Below are 17,083 nucleotides of genomic sequence, written 5' to 3'. Positions count from 1 at the left end.
CATGTGACTTATTTAGATGTGAGCCATTCCGTTTAAGTAATGAATGGCAGGTATGTACGTTGGTCAGTTATTAATACATTAATATTAATATTGTTGTTTATTTGTTTTCTTACTCCTATCATAACTTCGCTTTGTTTGTCAGACAAACACACACACGCACACGCACACGCACACACACACTCCTAGATCTTTTCCTCTTTTGGACCCCAGGAAGTAGTATTAAAAAGAGTGACCGCCACGCCTCTCTACGAAGTTTTATTGCGGAAGAAGTTCTGTCATTTCCCCCAATAGTTGATGTTACCGTTGATCATACCGTAAACTCCTTGCACCGAAACAAGAATACTTTGCTATAGGCCTTATCGAGAGAGATCGGCCAACTTGTTTAATCGCTCAGGCGGTAAATGGTGGCATGGAAGTATTTGGTGAACGCATCTGCCATCACTTTTGAGAAACTAACCTGTCTGACTTCTACTTTGAAAATGGACACGAACCCTCGTCCCCAGGAGGTCCTCGACTCGTATGATGACACCCACCGGCCGAAGCGGCGCTGGCCACTTGTGCTGCTGTCCTCCGTTTGCTCCGCGGTCGTTGTGTTTGCGGCTGGTGTGATTTGTGCACTGTTGTACACGATCCTCAGAGGTGTGTGGGTGGGTGTGTGTGTGTGTGTGTGGGGGGGGGATATATAATGGTAAAATATTTTAATATTCTGTTGATAAAATGTGGATTTATGTACACGCATACACACCCATATTATAAGCCTACATACTGTTCAGTATTTACATCATACATGCATACATACATACATGCATACATGCATTTATATCTACATATTCTAGCCACATTAACAAGCTCTATATTGGGTGGACATGACAGTACATGTAAGTCAAGTTATGGCCCTTATGGCGATTGATAGATATGAATTTGTGATGAATTGAGGATCACCTCCTTTCAGAGCTGCGAGCTGAGCGAGTGACAGTCGACGACGGCACTGAGGTCAGCATGCTAGGTGAGCACCGTTCTGCACTTCTCTCATTGCTGAACGGTATTCTATCTTTCAAGTTTGATCCAAAGCATCCTCGTTGTATGCCTCTAGATCAGGGTTTCCCCAACTCTCATTGCATGTAGAGGTACTACTACTCACCCTTACCCTGCCCTTTTGAAACGCACACAAAATGTTGCAAAAACTCAGTCTCCAATCTGTAACGTGAATGCAGTAGAATTTGATAAGAAAATGGATCTTTGTCATTAACATTTCCTGCTCCACAGTCAACAGTCAAATGACAACAACATTGACGTGTGTGTGTTTGTTGGTGTCCAGGATTCTGGAGTATCCTAGTGTTGTCTGCGATAGCCGGCTGCATCTGTTGTGTTTTCTCGTTGAGCCTCACCTACATGGACTCCTACACACCTAGCAAGTCCAACTTCAGGTAAAACACACACACACACACACACACACACACACACACACACACACACACACACACACACACACACACACACACACACACACACACACACACACACACACACACACACAATATAGTGTTCATACATTACGTACAAGCAGGCAGTGTAGCATATCATCGCACTCGTCATCTATATTTAATATAATTGATTGTCCTTAATGAAGTAAACTAGAGCCCTGTCTGTTAGTCTTTCTTTCAGATCATTGACTCATTGCATTTCAAATTGAACCTTCCAAAAGATTCATTGTATGTATATTGTGTTATTCTTATGGGCGCAGGATCCACAAGGCACTCCTAGGAGTCCTGTGTTTTCCTTCCACGCTTTCAAAATAAATCGTTTTAGTCAAAATGTTGTAAAATGCTATCAAAATCTAAACCTCTTTCCAAATGACATTGGGCATGCATGCATATTGCATACGGCCTTGAAGGTTTTACAATTAATATTTGGTTCTGCAAATAAATATACATTATTAATGAGTTTAGGCTTGAAAAGAAAAGTATACACAGGTTTCACTTGTCAGTCTCTTTTCTTACGTAGCCTGCCGAGATATATACCCAAGATGTAGCCTACATGAAAGGGTGTGCGAATGCAGAAAAGGTTTTAACATTGTATTTTTTTCTGGGGGCAATTCTCAGACCACTTTTATATAGTCAGTTTCCCCCCCCCTTCCTTTTTTCTATAAACATCCTCCGCTAAATCACAGCAGTCTCCTCTGTTTTTTCCCCCCACGCTTTCTGCTCTCATCCAGGCGTTCCACCGGGCGGTCCTTCCACGTGGGCTACGCAGTGGCGCTCTTGAACGGCTTCATGGCCTCTCTGGCGGCGGGCTGGACTCTGAGTTAATAGCATTCGGCCCCGTTCCTCTCATTTTACAGCCCTGAACTCCACTCTGCTAGCATGCAGGGCTGTCAGTCCGGGAAACAGGGATATGCTCATTGCCTTCAATGTTTATTTGTGAATATACTTAATAGGCGAGAAGTGTCAAAATCTATTGGAGATCTTATCAAATGCTTGAGATAGACCGTTTGGGTTCATTCGTATTTTGCTTTTGTTTTAGCGTCAAGCTCGATTTTGAGGGAAAGAAATGCATGATGTTATCTCGCTCTTCAGTTTGGGTGGAGCAGAATGGATGTATGATCAGTGGTTGTATGTCAGAGCCATGGTTTATTGAATTAAAGGAGAATCTTTTTTTTATGATCTAAACAAAAAGCTGTTTTGAATGAGCTGACATTTATAAAGATACGCTCGAAATGCCATCCGATAGTACCCCAGATATTAATTATGCACCTGTGGTAAATATTAAGAAGTTACAAATGGAGCCTGGAGTTACAAATTAAAACGTTTAAAGTGTAAAATCATACAATTATTAGCCAATGGACCTTTAAAATGACAGGGTTGGTCATCCTGCATATGGATTCAAACTCAAGAAACAATGAGGTTTAAATGTTGCTGGTGGGAAAGTGCAGAGGTATTTCCATAATAGCATTAGCATAATGCAAACGTCATAAGGATTCATATAGGGTAATTTGTGTGTTTGGTACTTGGTAGGAGAGTTTCTAAAATGGTTATTCACTGCAACTCTGTCCTCAGAAATGTGGACCTCGATCTCTTCAGAATCCATGAAGTGATTAAAATGTATTTCCCCTCCTTAATTCCGGAGAAGATGTAAACGCAGGGAATGATTACGAACCACGACTGGCTACAACATAAGGATTTATTTTTATTCAGACTTCATTACAAGTTAATCAGAGCTGTGTCTTGAGAGGAATAGATCGACTGTACACAACAAGCATCAAGAACACATTTAAATAAAGGCGAGGCTCCAACTCTGCGTATGTATGTGTTGTGTGTGTATTTGTGTGTAAGCATACTTTGAAGGTGTTGGATGTAATGTGGATGCATGTGTATCCGTGTGTTGAAGACTCTCTACCGCTCTCAATTAGTGAGTGGCGTTTAGCAGATGGATGGTTCGTCGATGGCTGCGGCTCCCTCCGTGATGGCCTTCACACATTTGGCCATGGTCTGGGAGGACCGGCTGATGGAGTCTACAGGGAGAGAGAGAGAGCACAAAATTACCAAAAAAGAAAAAAAATTGTGTTCAGCGGGTATGAATATCAGAAGTATACTCTTCCAAGCGGTCCTGTCTTGCGGAGCTGGTAGAGCAAGGCATCAAAGGCGCTGGGGTGGGCGTTGTATTCCCACCCATTTTAAACATGCATGCCATCACAGGATTGTGATTACAAAAGTGTCCATTTAACGGCATGAGTGTTTTGTATTTGTCATAGTTGTGGATGAAGACTACGGGTCAACCCGCACCGCAACAGCACCCCCTATGGTGACATGGCTGCAACTGCCGTACATAACTGTGACTTCATCCGATTTGTTTCGGTTCACTTTGGTGCCAGTTGACACTGCACACAAACGAGCCACTACTTGGAAAAGGTACAATACAGAAGACCCGCTACTTCAAGCAAGCTCCCGTCTTAAAACACTTCTTTAAAACTCCCTCTCTCTACTCCCTCAAATCTGCCCCAACCCTCCAAAAGGGAGGTGCCTTTAGGAGGTAAAAACTTTAGGTGGTACAATATGCATCGTGTTTAAGTTTGAAATGGGCTCTAAAACACTTTTTTTTAGCCCATTTCAAACTCAAACATGATGCATAATTGTACCTTTAAAAAGCAACAACAAAAAGGTGAAAAAAGGTGTGTTGTTGGATTTTAAAAGTGACATCATAACCGAACCCAAAGCGGCGGGGGGGGGGTCCCCCGGGCTAGCCTGTCGCCCCCCAGCGTCCCACCCACCTGTCATGTAGAAGTCCTTGGCGGTGAGCTGCGGGGGAACCAGGGGAGCGGCGAGCAGTGTCTGGTTCACGGCCTGCAGGGTCCAGAGAGACAAGAGGAGGAGGAGGGTCACACACTGACCTTGCATCGCGTCGCATTAACCGACGCATTAAGGTCGAAACAAACCAGTTTGTGCTGGTTTTTCGGTTTTTCTGTGGCGCTTGAATGGTTTGCCGTGGTTAGGTTTAAGTGGAAGAGTGTGTAGTTTTATTAGGACAACGCGTTGGCGTCATCTGCTGTATTCAAATACCGACTACGGGGTAGATAAAAAGGCCGGAATTCTTTGGGCCTCCGACAAAAGGAGAATGTGACTCGTTTTGGACTGGAAACGATATGCTAGGATAGTGCATGTGTTTGCTACCAGTAAAACGATGCTGGTTTAAAAAAGGCTATGACTGTGCATGTGTGTTAGCAGTAATGCTCTCATAATCAAAAATGCTAAGGCTGTGTGTACTTGCGCATTATCATTAATGCTATGGTAACCACAAAAAGGTTAATGCTGTGCGTGCGTTGCACCAGTTATGCTATGCTAACACAAACAAGCTAAGGCTGTGTGTGCGTTTTATAACCGAGTGAGACGTACGCTGGCCAGCTCGTTAGCCTGTTTGAAGTAGTTGGCCCCCTCCACGTCGTCGTAGCGGGTCAGGTTGGGGGAGACCTCGGCCAGCCGGCTGCGGACCTCATCCACAGTGTCGTAGGGCAGCGCCACGCCCGCCAGCTGCACACACACACACACACACACACACACACACACACACACACACACACACACACACACACACACACACACACACACACACACACACACACACACACACACACACACACACACTTTTATATAAAAGAGGCATCAAATGCAGACTTCTAGGGATTAAAACCCGCTTGTCCTCACAGAAGTTCAAAGTTCAAATACTTTATTGTCCCCAGAAACACATAATGGAGGAACACGTAGAACCACAGTGGAATTAATTTGTTTAGAAACCGGTATGAACGAGGAGAAATGCCACACGACCAGTGTCTAACTTCATGAATAAAGTAAGCATTTAAACTTCCTGCCAAAACGCAATCACTCACTTTCAAAATGAACGTAACCTTATGTAGGGTGTTCCGAAGCAGTGTGTCCAGTCAAGATACAGCCAGACTTAGACAGGCCTAGCTTTAGCCTGCAGGGACCTCTAGTGGCGCTGCTGGGTTACTTTAGCGCTTGTATGAGTAAGAAGTGAATAAGAAAATAAATATTAGATATGAGAAGCCTACCCTCGTGTATTGAAATGTGATGTAGACGAGTCATCCTTTCCTCTACCGGTAAACTTGATGTGTACACCATTATAATTATCAAGTTAAAGCTACTAGGCAATTCCTTTCCATTTGTTTAAACTTAACATCCTGACGTCAATCAATACATCAAAAAACTTTAAAAGAAAATTGAGTTGTTCGGCAAATCCCCCCAGTATGTATGTGCGCAGGTGAACGTGTGTGTGTGTGTGTGTGTGTGTGTGTGTGTGTGTGTGTGTGTGTGTGTGTGTGTGTGTGTGTGTGTGTGTGTGTGTGTGTGTGTGTGTGTGTGTGTGTGTGTGTGTTACCTCGGACAAGGCCCTGATGATCTGCCAGTCCTCGCGCGCCGTCCCGGGGGCGGTGACGGCGATGCGCGTCTGCTGGCTCCGCCCCTCCGTGTTCACGTAGGTGGCGTTCTTCTCCGTGTAGGCGGCGGCCGGCAGGATGATGTCCGCCATGGGCGCCCCCACGTCGCCGTGGTGACCTGGTGGGAGGGGGGCGGGGGAGTGGGTTAGTGTTGTGGTGGACGGATCGGTGATCGGCTAGAGGGTGGTGCCTGCATAACGCTCACACACACACTGCTGGCGACCAATGGGGGGCCTGCGTTTAGGTGGCTCGAGGCTGATCCCCCTGGCGCTCCTCAGAGACGGGACACGCCCCGTTTCGCCGGGAGACAGATGACCTCCGCGTTCGTGGAGACGCTTCGGCCCTGCCCAGACCGTAGACACTTCGGCTGTCGCCACAGAGGAACGCAGGAGGTCATTGCTGATTGGTCACAGGCACGATTGGGATCTTTTCAATGGAGCGGACTCAGGGTTGGGGTCTTTTGGGGTTTGCTAGCGTGTGTGTCATGAACATCTGGGGTCGGAACCGCTGCACTGCCATCGTGTTCGCATTAACGTGACGCGTGCATTTCTCAGAGCTTAGACGGTCGATCTGTGTGTGGTTGGTTGTGTTGGATCCGGTCTGTTCCTGCGCGTGTGACCGTGTGTGTGTGTGTCTGTGTCCGTGTGTGTGTCCGTGTGTACCCTGGTAGATGACGAGGCTGTCCTTGGGCAGGTCGGCCCGGGTGATGCAGCCGGCGTCGGCGCCCAGCAGGAAGAGGATCTTGGGCGGGTTGTTGCGGATGGCGTCCACGCCCGCCTTGTAGCCCAGGTCCAGCGCTGCCACCTGGCTGGCCACCCTGGAGACGAACGAACAAACACACGGGTTGGAGCCCAACGGATGTGACGGCAGGGACGGCGACGCAGCAACGCCTCAAGCGATGAGTTCCGGTCAAGTGAGTCAACGTGGTCTTTCTCCTGATTGGCCATCGGGAGAAAGCCCAACCACCTGCAGGGTAAAGGAGACCACCCCCTCTGTCTGTCTGTCTGTCTGTCTCTCTATGTCTCTCGCTCTGTCTCTCTCCATGTCTCTCTCCATGTTTCTCTCCATCTCAATGGTATCTATTGGTGTATCTACAGTGTGTCTGTCTACGGTGTCTATCTATCTGTAGATTGTCTGCCTGCTGGAAAAGTCGGGCTGGAGGGGCCCTGGCTTAGGCCCCGTCCACACGGAGCCGACTTTCTGGTGAAACCGCATAAGTCTTGTGCGTTTCGGCCGACGGTCCAGACGGAGCCGGCGAATCCGGTGCCCGAAACCGCACATTTCTGAAACCACCCTCGGAAGTGGTTTCAAATATATCCGGACCTATGCGGTTTCGTGTTAGGATTCGTGTGGACGCCTGAAACGCAAACGTTGACGTCATTAGCTGGGGGATGTCAGAGTTGCGTTGAATTTTTTATTTATTATCTAATTTGTATTCTTTTTGTAGCTTTAAATAAAGCCCCTTGATACATTTAATTACTAACAGTACATTAAAAAGTACTTCAGCTCAATTTAAAAGGTTGAATCACCTCGTGACTGAATGTTTGTATACAGCGCGCAGGCTTGATGCGCTCTACTTTTGTCTGTGGAGAACCAGCGCCTTGAATATTTACTACAGCGTTTCAACAGCTCGATGCGGTTTCGCGATGACTCCGTCTTTACGGAGATATTCCTGAACCCGCGTAAAACAAAACCGGATCGTTTTCGCCCGTTTCGGCGCCGTGTGGACGACGGGGCCTCAGTTCATCAGTTCACCAGCTCCAGGCTTAGCGCGGCCACAGTAACCAGCGGTTACGGCCTCGGCGTCGGGGGGCCGTTTCTGGCCTCACCTGTGCAGCACGTTGAGGACCTTCCAGCCCTCCTCCACGCCGCTGCTGACGCGGGCGTTCTGCGCCAGCGCCGACACGGCCGCCAGGATGCCGGCGCCGTCGGCGCGCTGCAGGGCGCTGCTGCCCACCACCACCGTGGGACGCTTGGCCGACGCCAGCACCTGGAGGGGGGGGGGAAGAGGGGAATACCTTTGAATGTTTGCAGAGGGAAACATAACCTCAGTAAAGAGGTGCGCGCTCGGGTCCGTGTGTGTGTGTGTGTGTGTGTGTGTGTGTGTGTGTGTGTGTGTGTGTGTGTGTGTGTGTGTGTGTGTGTGTGTGTGTGTGTGTGTGTGTGTGTGTGTGTGTGTGTGTGTGTGTGTGTGTGTGTGTGTGCGTGTGTGTGTGCGCGTGTGTGTGTGTGTGTGTATACGTTGTTTCCTTTAAGTCATCCAAAGCTGTGTTTCCTGTTTCTTGTATTGTCTGGCCCACCCTACCTTTGTCCTAGTGTCATCTAAATGTTAACCTTTGTGCTTGGGCTAAAGCGGTCACGAGGGAGAAGGCATCCCTTATGCATTCACCTGCTTGATGAGGACACAGGCAACTGTGTCTTGGGTAAACATCAACTGATTTGATTATTGACATCAGCAATGTGGGGTGGATGTGAAACTGTTTAGACAGCTCTGTCTAACTGTATTCTGGACAGACTCTGCTGGAGAGGAGTCTGGTGTATGCATACATTCAAACAGGTTAATTGTCTACCACTTTTGTGTGCTTTAGCATTTAGCAATCTCATCAGTCCTAGACGCAATATCTCTAGAGGAATAGCCACGACAGTGTGTGTGTGTGTTGGTGCCTTTGCTTGCGTTTGTGCGTGTGTGTGAGTGCCTGAGTTTGTGTGAGAGTCTCCTTAAGTAGGTTCCCCATTACCTCCCAGTAGGGATGCACGTGTGTGCCTCATTACCTCACAGAAGGGGTGCCAGTGTGTGTGTGTGTGTGTGTCCCTCATTACCTCACAGAAGGGGTGCGTGCCGCTGGCCAGCTGCTGCAGCACGTCCGACTCCTCCCCCAGGTGGTCGTAGGTGTAGCTCAGGTCCACCTCCCGGCCCACCAGGGCCACGCGCAGCTCATTGTGCAGCCAGCTGACGGGGGCGGGGGAACAGGGGGGAGAGGGGTTAGGCTGAGGCGCCGCTGAAACACCACCGGCCGCCGTCACAAAAAGATGGTAACTTAATAATCGATCAATAGCAAATCCTATTTTTCTTCATGCTAACTTTTCTCGTTAAAAAGGCGACACTTTCTCCAGAAACATGTTAGCCGGCTCAACAAGTCTTTGTGGAGAAATCAGCAGAAGAAGAAAACGACACAAAAACGTTTTTAATGATAAGTTTTCCTCAACAAATACCATCCCGAATTGCCCTTCTAACAAAAAGGGTCGGGGCCGGGCCAGGGTGGGGCCATGGTGGGGCCATGGTGGGCCCGATCGAGGCAGATCAAGGCCAGGCGGGGGCAGATCAAGGCCAGGCGGGGGCAGATCAAGGCCAGGCGGGGGCCAGACCGGGGCCCCGACCAGGGCCGGGGCGCGGGCCGTACCTCTTGCGGATGCGGGCGTTGAAGAGCGGCGCCTCGTAGCGGGGGTTGGTCCCGACCAGGAGCAGCACGTCGCTCTCCTCGATGCCGGCGATGCGCGTGTTCAGCAGGTAGTTGGAGCGCAGGTCCGTGCTGGGGGGACACGACACAACGTTAAAGCACCGACACGCACACTGCAGAGGCTACAGCGCAGGGTGCCCGCCGTGGGAGCCCAACTTCTGCGTTCAAACCAAACTAAATATCTGATCTGAAGACGGAGAAATAAACCTCCTTTTCCTATTGCAATATTTACAGCCTTAATACATATCGCCGCTCACTAAATCGTTGCCAGATCGTACGGAATTGTTCTTTTACAAATCCCCGTCTCTATCGTCTGGACTTTAGGTTTTAGGGGCGTTGGGACTCCCAGCTGAAGGGTTCGGGGTTCAAACCCCAATTCGAGGTTTGTGGACAAGGTGCAACGGTTGCTTCTCAGGGTTTCTACCCTGATAATAGAGGTTGTTTCTTGCTCTTTGGAGCACTAGGGTTAGGGGGGTGTCATGGAATGTGGCCTGTGAAGCCCTTTGAGACTTCGCACTGATTAAGGGCCTGAAGGGACAAATGACACTGGCTTGACAAGTGCTGTACATGCGTGATGGAAAACAAGCGTCCATATCTCTCTCTCTCTCTCTCATTCTGTGCGGGTGTCTCTCACCCGGCCCCGTCCATGGGGAACAGCTCCTCCGTGCAGAGGCTGTCTGAGTTGAGTCCGTTGAGCAGGTCCTTGAGGGCCACCAGGGACTCTGCGTCCGCCATGCCCCCGGCGATGGCCGCCACCTCGCTGCCCTGCGCTCCCTGGAGCTGAGGACACACACACACACACACACACACACACACACACACACACACACACACACACACACACACACACACACACACACACACACACACACACACACACACACACACACACACACACACACACACACACACACAGAGAGAGACACACACACAACACAGAGACACAAGGGTTACACAGTGAAAAGCTGCTTCTCTTTTAATTGGATTAAGGACTGCTGTGCAGCATTTCTCTTTTTTCTTGTGTCTGGCCTAGAAGTTTATAAAGGTGGTTGCAGTGTATTCTCAAATACATTTCCCATTTATTGCAGTGGGATGTTTTTGCGCTGGGCGACTTAACACATTTTTGCATTTATGTATTTTTATTTATTTATCTTTATTTTTTGGATTTCTGATATAGGACTTTCGCTTTCCTTTAAATGTTGTCATAAAGATTCTCAAAAAGGTAGCTCGGGGGAAGAGCAATAATTTGAGCGTAAAGTTAGGAAAACACCCACAGCCAGTCAGCTATTCGTGAGCATCCACGCCTAAATAAATACCCAATCAGATTGGCTGTAATATATATCACAGACGGATCCACACCTCAGCCTTCATTAAAGCCACAAATCCCAACCAGCTGATGTGACAGGAGAGCGCAGAGACTTACTGCCCCCGCCACGCGGGTCAGAGCGTCCTCCCACGAGGTGGCCATCAGCTGACCTGAGGCGTTCTTCACCATTGGCTGGGTCAACCTCTGCCTCTTGAGGCCGTCGTAGGCGAACCTGGAGACACACACAAAAACCATGTATCAAGTTTGAACATTTGAAAGCACAACCATATCTAAACTCAAACCCCATTTGAGTTTAGGGTTAGGAATAAGATATATTCCTTCAGCACCAACGACGTGATGTTTGGCAATGGCGACTCTGATTGGCTCAAACTGCCACCCGGTGACAGGACCTGCCCTGGACCGTATGGCACGGGCGGTGAGGTCATCGGGGTGCCTACTGCGATAATCTCTTTCCATCCCTGCGGTTAAGCATGGAGTTTTTCCCTCCACTTTAAGCATCTAAAAGAGGTATGCACACGTCCATCTCGGACAGGCGTAAAGTCATGGTCCCACGTCGACGCAACGCAAGGGGGTTTGCGGACCCTCCTTGCGTCCACCGCGCGGGCCTGCGTCGAAGCGTCTGCGTGGCCGTCACGCTGCGTCGACGTGGGACCATCACCGAGCCTCGACACTGCTCTACTAGCTCAGCTGGGGGGCCGGGGGTCAGGGTCAGGTGCTGGGAGTCTGACCTGGTCTTGTCGGAGATCCACTCCTCGTTGACGTCCTCGTTCAGCCGGGGCATGACCCTCATCACCTCCCCACCGCGGGTGCTCACCACGATGTTGCTGCCCACCGCGTCCAGCACGTCGATGGACTCTGTCTTCCTGCGTGGGGGGGGGGGGGAGGGGGGGAGAAGGTGGGACCGTGATCAGTCGGTGCAGGGAGGACAGGTTCGTGCCGGCAGTATTGTGATTGGACCGATCAAAACTACAATTCGTATAAAAAAAACCTAGAAGTCTTTTAATCTACAGGTTACTTTTTAGATTTTAAGGCACATAATGTTAAAGCATTGCAATGGGATTACTGTCCAAAATCAGAATACAGGATTATTTACGTTATCTGCGTTTATTTGGAGCAATAAAGAGAGGCCGATTGATTCAGTCAATCATCTTCCTGTGTAATCGATCTATTCTTTCACATCCATTCCGCCGTATATTTAACACCTTGAAAACAGTTTTTTTTAGCACTTTCACAACATCTAAGTGTGAGGGTTCTGCATTTTGTAATTTTCTGTAAACTGTGTAGCTCCCTAAACAGCATGCCTAATCCCACCACGGATTCGGTGGTCCATGTTCCATGCTCCCTCGCCCCCGGCCCCTACCTGGTCTCCCAGGGCCGCGAGGTGAAGGCGTAGGGCTTGGAGGTGAGCGCGCCCACGGGGCAGATGTCGATGACGTTGCCCGACAGCTCCGACATGAACATCTTCTCCACGTACGTGCCGATCTGCAGGTTGTTGCCGCGGCCCGTCGTGCCCAGGTCCTCCACGCCCGCGATCTCGCTGGCAAACCTGAACGGGGAAAAAGAAACCACGAGTGAGAAACCCCGCCGGAGAACCCCACGCTCGCGGTTGGTATATTTGTGTCGGATTGTAGTCTCAGCAGAATGAAAGGGCACGGTACATTTCCGTTATTTGCCCGACCCTTTCAATGGAAATCAATATTTTAGTATCATAACATCAATATCATACGAATAGAATGCATGGATAGGTCAGAGTTCCTGAAACATTTCTGAGTTAGCTCTGTCAAAATGTATGAATTAACTAAGAATTTTGCAGCGACCCAAACCACACACCCGACACACCATTAGGGCTTTGACTTCGAACTTCGTGATTCGAATATAATTCGAATATCAAAAAAATAAATCAAAATTCGAACGAATATTAGGCAGCCCTTAATATTCGAACCTGTTATGGGCAGGCCAAGAGGGAGAGACGTCGGAGAACCCATGCAGTCTATTCATAATATTGTAATGACCACGGAAGAGGCAGTGAATGAAGTATTGATTAGACAGCGATTTATTAGAAACATAATAAACCGTTGGAACACGCAAGACCGGTAACCACAGCAACGCCTGTAAACAAACCTCGCAAAGCCCAATCCAGGGCTGAATCCGAATACTCATACTTATAGTATGCATTTTGTAGTACGCCACAAATATAGCGCGTCCGAATGCTCAGTGTGCATTTTGTAGTACGGAAAACGTTTCCGAATGCGTACTACCGCCACAGTATACAACGGTAGGTCACTACGTTACCAGACTACGAGTCTGGTAACGAACGAAGAAAAGAGGGCAGACCCGACACTACCAACAGCGGCTTAGAAAGACGTCATAGAAAGCGGCGAAAAAAAGAGACATTAAAAAGAGTAAAAAAGTAAATTAAGTAATTAAGTAAAAAGAGACATTTTTAATTTAATAGCAACGATGACAAGACGGAAAACAGGTAACTTATCAAGGTAATTTTGGCGGCATCTGAGGGGAGACACGTCATCTCCAAACATCCGGTGGAGTTACGGCGGAAGAGTTCAGAGGCGTTCTACGCATAGCTGTAGACCGTTCTAGGCGTTCTACGCATAGCTGAGCATCAAGTAGTAGACACTGAACATAAATAGTATGTACCAAGTATTCGGATTCAGCCCAGGTATTACTGAAGGCATTTAATGGTCAAAATATTATTAATAGATATTCGAATATATTCGAATACTAATATTAATAAACAAACAAACTTCGAATATGATTTTTGGCCAAAAGTCAAAGCCCTACACGCCATCAGTAAGCATTCCCTCACAAGCACACCACTTAAAACAACAATACGCTCCAACAACCACACAAACACCACACAATCCCCAACCGACATTCAGACACACAGAATCCCCCCTGCTCCCGGTGTCCCAAGTGGCTCTCTGGCCACGCCCCAGGGCCCTCTCACCGGACACAGCGTGTGCACTGGATGCAGCGTGTCATGATGGTCTTGATCAGCGGCCCGATGTTCTTGTCCTCGACCGCCCGCTTGTTCTCTGTGAAGCGACTGCGGTCCGAGCCGAACTGCATGGACTGGTCCTGGTGGGGGGGGGAGAGGGGTTAGGAGGCTGGTGTGTGTGTAGCTCTGGGAGGTCTTGCGTTGACCGGCCTAGCTGTACGTGGGGTACTCGCCATCAACACACACGGGATGGCGTGTTGATGGCGAGCCGATGGGGGCAATCTAAATCAACGCATAATACATTCGAGACTCTTGCGGTCGACCTCCGAGTCGCTTTTATCCAACGTTGACTACATTGCGTTGAGACAGACGTCGTCAGGGAGCAGGTAGGGGTTATGGGGTCATCATGCTCCAGGACGCCTAGTGGTAAGCTGTGGACGGTGGGGATCGAACCCGGTGGCTTTCGGCTTGGAGTTGAAGACCCGGAGTATGCACGTTACACTATCCTGCCCACCCATTGGCCAAACCACCAATTCTGTCATACCATACTGCGCCTTAGAGACGGACCCATTTGTAAGCATGGTTAGGGGGGGGGGGGGGGGGGGGGGTCACTGTTACCTGTAGATCACACTCTCCTCCCTGGTCACAGATGGGGCAGTCCAGGGGGTGGTTGGCCAGCAGGAACTCCATAACTCCCTCTCTACACGCAGAAAACACACAACAGTCATGTCTCGGCCTCAATTATAGAAGGTTGGCCGTCTACCACGTGAACTAGCATTACTGTCCTCACTTCCCAGACCCTCTTCGTGCGCCTCCATTTGTATGCTTTAAAACGTTACAATTTATTTGGTGATTTTTTGTGCAGTTCCCCATGGATTATGAACTGTGCTATAATCTATTGTTATCTATTAATAAGCATCCTCCACACTGTTGACTCTTTGATTTGGCTAAGCAGATAGCTGGAGAGACAACATGGTAGAGATCTGTGTAGATGGTCTTTGGTCGGGAGTGTATACCTTGCTTTACGCGTCTTGTCTGAGTTGGTAAGGATGTTCCAGCCCTTCATGACGGGCATGGCGCAGGCTGCCACTGGCTGTCAACAAATAAACACAAGCACATACAAGTCAACATCCAGGTAGGGACTGTGGCTGAGCCGTATGAAAACAACTTGGACGGCAACATAAGATATATTCCTTCAGCAACGGACAATGTATTACTCGGTTGTTCTGGTTTTCTGAGGGCACAACACAACGTCCTAATTACTATGTTGAAAAGAGAAAACCGATGATCTAAATATAAACAAATGCATGTATTTATGGTGAGGGCTTTTAATCCAAACCTTGAGTGCAAAGATTCATGTCAGGGGCGGACCCCAGGGGGAAATCACACCTTAAATAGTCGGCAGGGTTATTGCCTTGATCTATGAAGTTGGACTAGACAGGACCCAGGGATCCAATAGATCAACTCCACTTTCAGTTGCCAAAATGACACATTAATCTCACCCCCTTGTCGGTACTATACACCATTTATCCACTATTAACTCATTTATCAGTAGCGATTTAAGAGCGTAATACGATACATTAAGGAGCAGGTGAGGGGATCACTCGTCTTGCGCTCGGATGCCTACAGGCAAGCTGCCAAAGTGGGCTAATCGAAAAGGTACCAGGCGGGAGTCAAACAGCCAACCGACCACATTCCCCTGACCCACGTGCATGTCCTGGAGCATTCACTGAACCGTGTTTACCTTGGGGGCCTTCTCGATCTCCACCAGACACATCCTGCAGTTTCCCGCCACAGACAGTCGCTCGTGGTAACAGAACCTGGGGATCTGGACGCCCACCTTTTCACAGGCCTGGGGGGAAATATACAGTTGGAATATGTGAAGAACAAGCCACCAACACTGACTGTTACCAACCACGCCTATCTAGAACATTATTATTTGTATAACTTGACGACTCAGACAATGGAATTGTGAAAAGTTTTAATATGTTTTTTGGTGTATAAAGAAACATCTGGTCGATAGTTGTATTAAACTGTTGTTTTGAATGTTGGATATGTAGTGTTGTCATTGAAAAATAATCTGCACACGTGGAACGTAATCAGGATCAAGTACTTAACAATGCTGTGGTATAAATAGCTGTAGTCTCTGAAGGTTATTTTTTCTCCATCTTAGAACATATTATCCCATTTGGGTTTGACTACTTTGCTGTCATGTTAAGATCAATATAAGGAGAGGTATGTGACACTTGTTGCGGTTATGCAGAGGCCATCAAAATTACATTACATGAAGTATTGCATGATTCTAGACATTCATACAAGACTATAGCTATGCGACCACTATAAAGTTGTATGTTCCCTTCTTTTACCTGCAAAACAGTGGTGCCAGCCTCCACTTCCACAGGTTTGCCATCCACAAACACCTCCACCATCGTACCGGCAGCACGGGATTGGGTACGAACTGAAACAACCATAGATACCGACGTTTCAATGTCATCCCAAGTGGTTACTACTTATAGTAGTATCGAAGTAGATACTACTTATAGTATTTTCCACATCGTATAGCAGTATAGATATACTACATAACACGCATATTAGATGCAAGTTAACACACAGCCTACCATTGTTGGATGGAGCCAGGCTGCCCTTGGCAGCCCCAGATAAAGCTCGACCGACGGCTGGGAAACGCAACATGATGCTGAAATTGAGACAGACAGCATTAAGCAACATTTACAGATCCCTAATACAAGGTGAGTTTATCAACGTTATTATGCATGACATTTAAGACAATGTGCACCGCATTACGGTCATGCATGTGACATGTCAACATGTCTAAGCAGTGCAACAACTGCAAGAATATACTCTTTAAACCGTGCATTATTAAGAAGGGGATAGACAGGGAGTGAGGTCTATCCATTTAAAACATTCACATATACGTTGTGTTCAATGTACTAGCAGCTATCCCTGGAGAACCGTCCGCTCATTCACACATAAACACAAAGTTATTGAGGATCCTTGCTAGCATGCTAGCCTCGTTAGCACAGAGCGGTCAAGGGCACGGCGTTACAATGTTATAACAAACTGACTGATTTGTGGGCTTAATGTGACAACGTCGTCGCATTATGTCAACCAACAGAATGCAATCAGCGCTGTGTGTGAACTTGTTTAATTTAGGTTCTTACCTTGTCGCTATTTGGCCTTCTGGACCAGAACAGCGGTGTTTATAACACGCAACCAGTCAGCTCTGATGATGAGCGGATGTAGCTGAAGATAGAACCCAACCTCTCTTCCGGTCTCGGCTTCAGAGTAAAAGTTTGAGAGAAACTTGCCCGTCAAAAAAAGGAGCAGCAATGATTATACAATTGTTGAAATAGAAACGAAATAAACAACGACGAAGT

At 48.0% G+C, this 17,083-nt stretch overlaps 2 protein-coding genes across 2 annotated transcripts; one reads left to right on the top strand and one right to left on the bottom strand.

Moving 5' to 3' along the window:
* The first annotated feature begins 219 nt into the window (after nucleotides 1-219).
* On the top strand, nucleotides 220-3,390 carry arl6ip6 (ADP-ribosylation factor-like 6 interacting protein 6). Its single transcript, XM_056588530.1, has 4 exons — nucleotides 220-639; nucleotides 953-1,006; nucleotides 1,319-1,427; nucleotides 2,216-3,390. Exons 1-4 carry the CDS (start codon nucleotides 402-404, stop codon nucleotides 2,307-2,309), a joined length of 495 nt encoding a protein of 164 aa, XP_056444505.1. The 5' UTR covers nucleotides 220-401; the 3' UTR covers nucleotides 2,310-3,390.
* Nucleotides 3,144-16,973, bottom strand: LOC130381098 (NADH-ubiquinone oxidoreductase 75 kDa subunit, mitochondrial-like). Its single transcript, XM_056588529.1, has 19 exons — nucleotides 16,868-16,973; nucleotides 16,307-16,383; nucleotides 16,055-16,146; nucleotides 15,433-15,540; nucleotides 14,705-14,781; nucleotides 14,307-14,388; nucleotides 13,698-13,828; nucleotides 12,093-12,278; nucleotides 11,461-11,595; nucleotides 10,829-10,943; nucleotides 10,040-10,185; nucleotides 9,349-9,477; nucleotides 8,768-8,897; nucleotides 7,777-7,937; nucleotides 6,610-6,764; nucleotides 5,890-6,065; nucleotides 4,890-5,024; nucleotides 4,268-4,340; nucleotides 3,144-3,511 (listed from the first exon to the last, which is right to left on the bottom strand). Exons 2-19 carry the CDS (start codon nucleotides 16,377-16,379, stop codon nucleotides 3,420-3,422), a joined length of 2,196 nt encoding a protein of 731 aa, XP_056444504.1. The 5' UTR covers nucleotides 16,380-16,383; nucleotides 16,868-16,973; the 3' UTR covers nucleotides 3,144-3,419.
* Nucleotides 16,974-17,083: the final 110 nt, after the last annotated feature.

This window comes from Gadus chalcogrammus, chromosome 4 (assembly GCF_026213295.1).
Source record: "Gadus chalcogrammus isolate NIFS_2021 chromosome 4, NIFS_Gcha_1.0, whole genome shotgun sequence".
NCBI classification, from domain to species: Eukaryota; Metazoa; Chordata; class Actinopteri; order Gadiformes; family Gadidae; genus Gadus; species Gadus chalcogrammus.
Note: the sequence above shows the minus strand (reverse complement) of the source record. Positions and strands in the feature narration are given on the sequence as shown.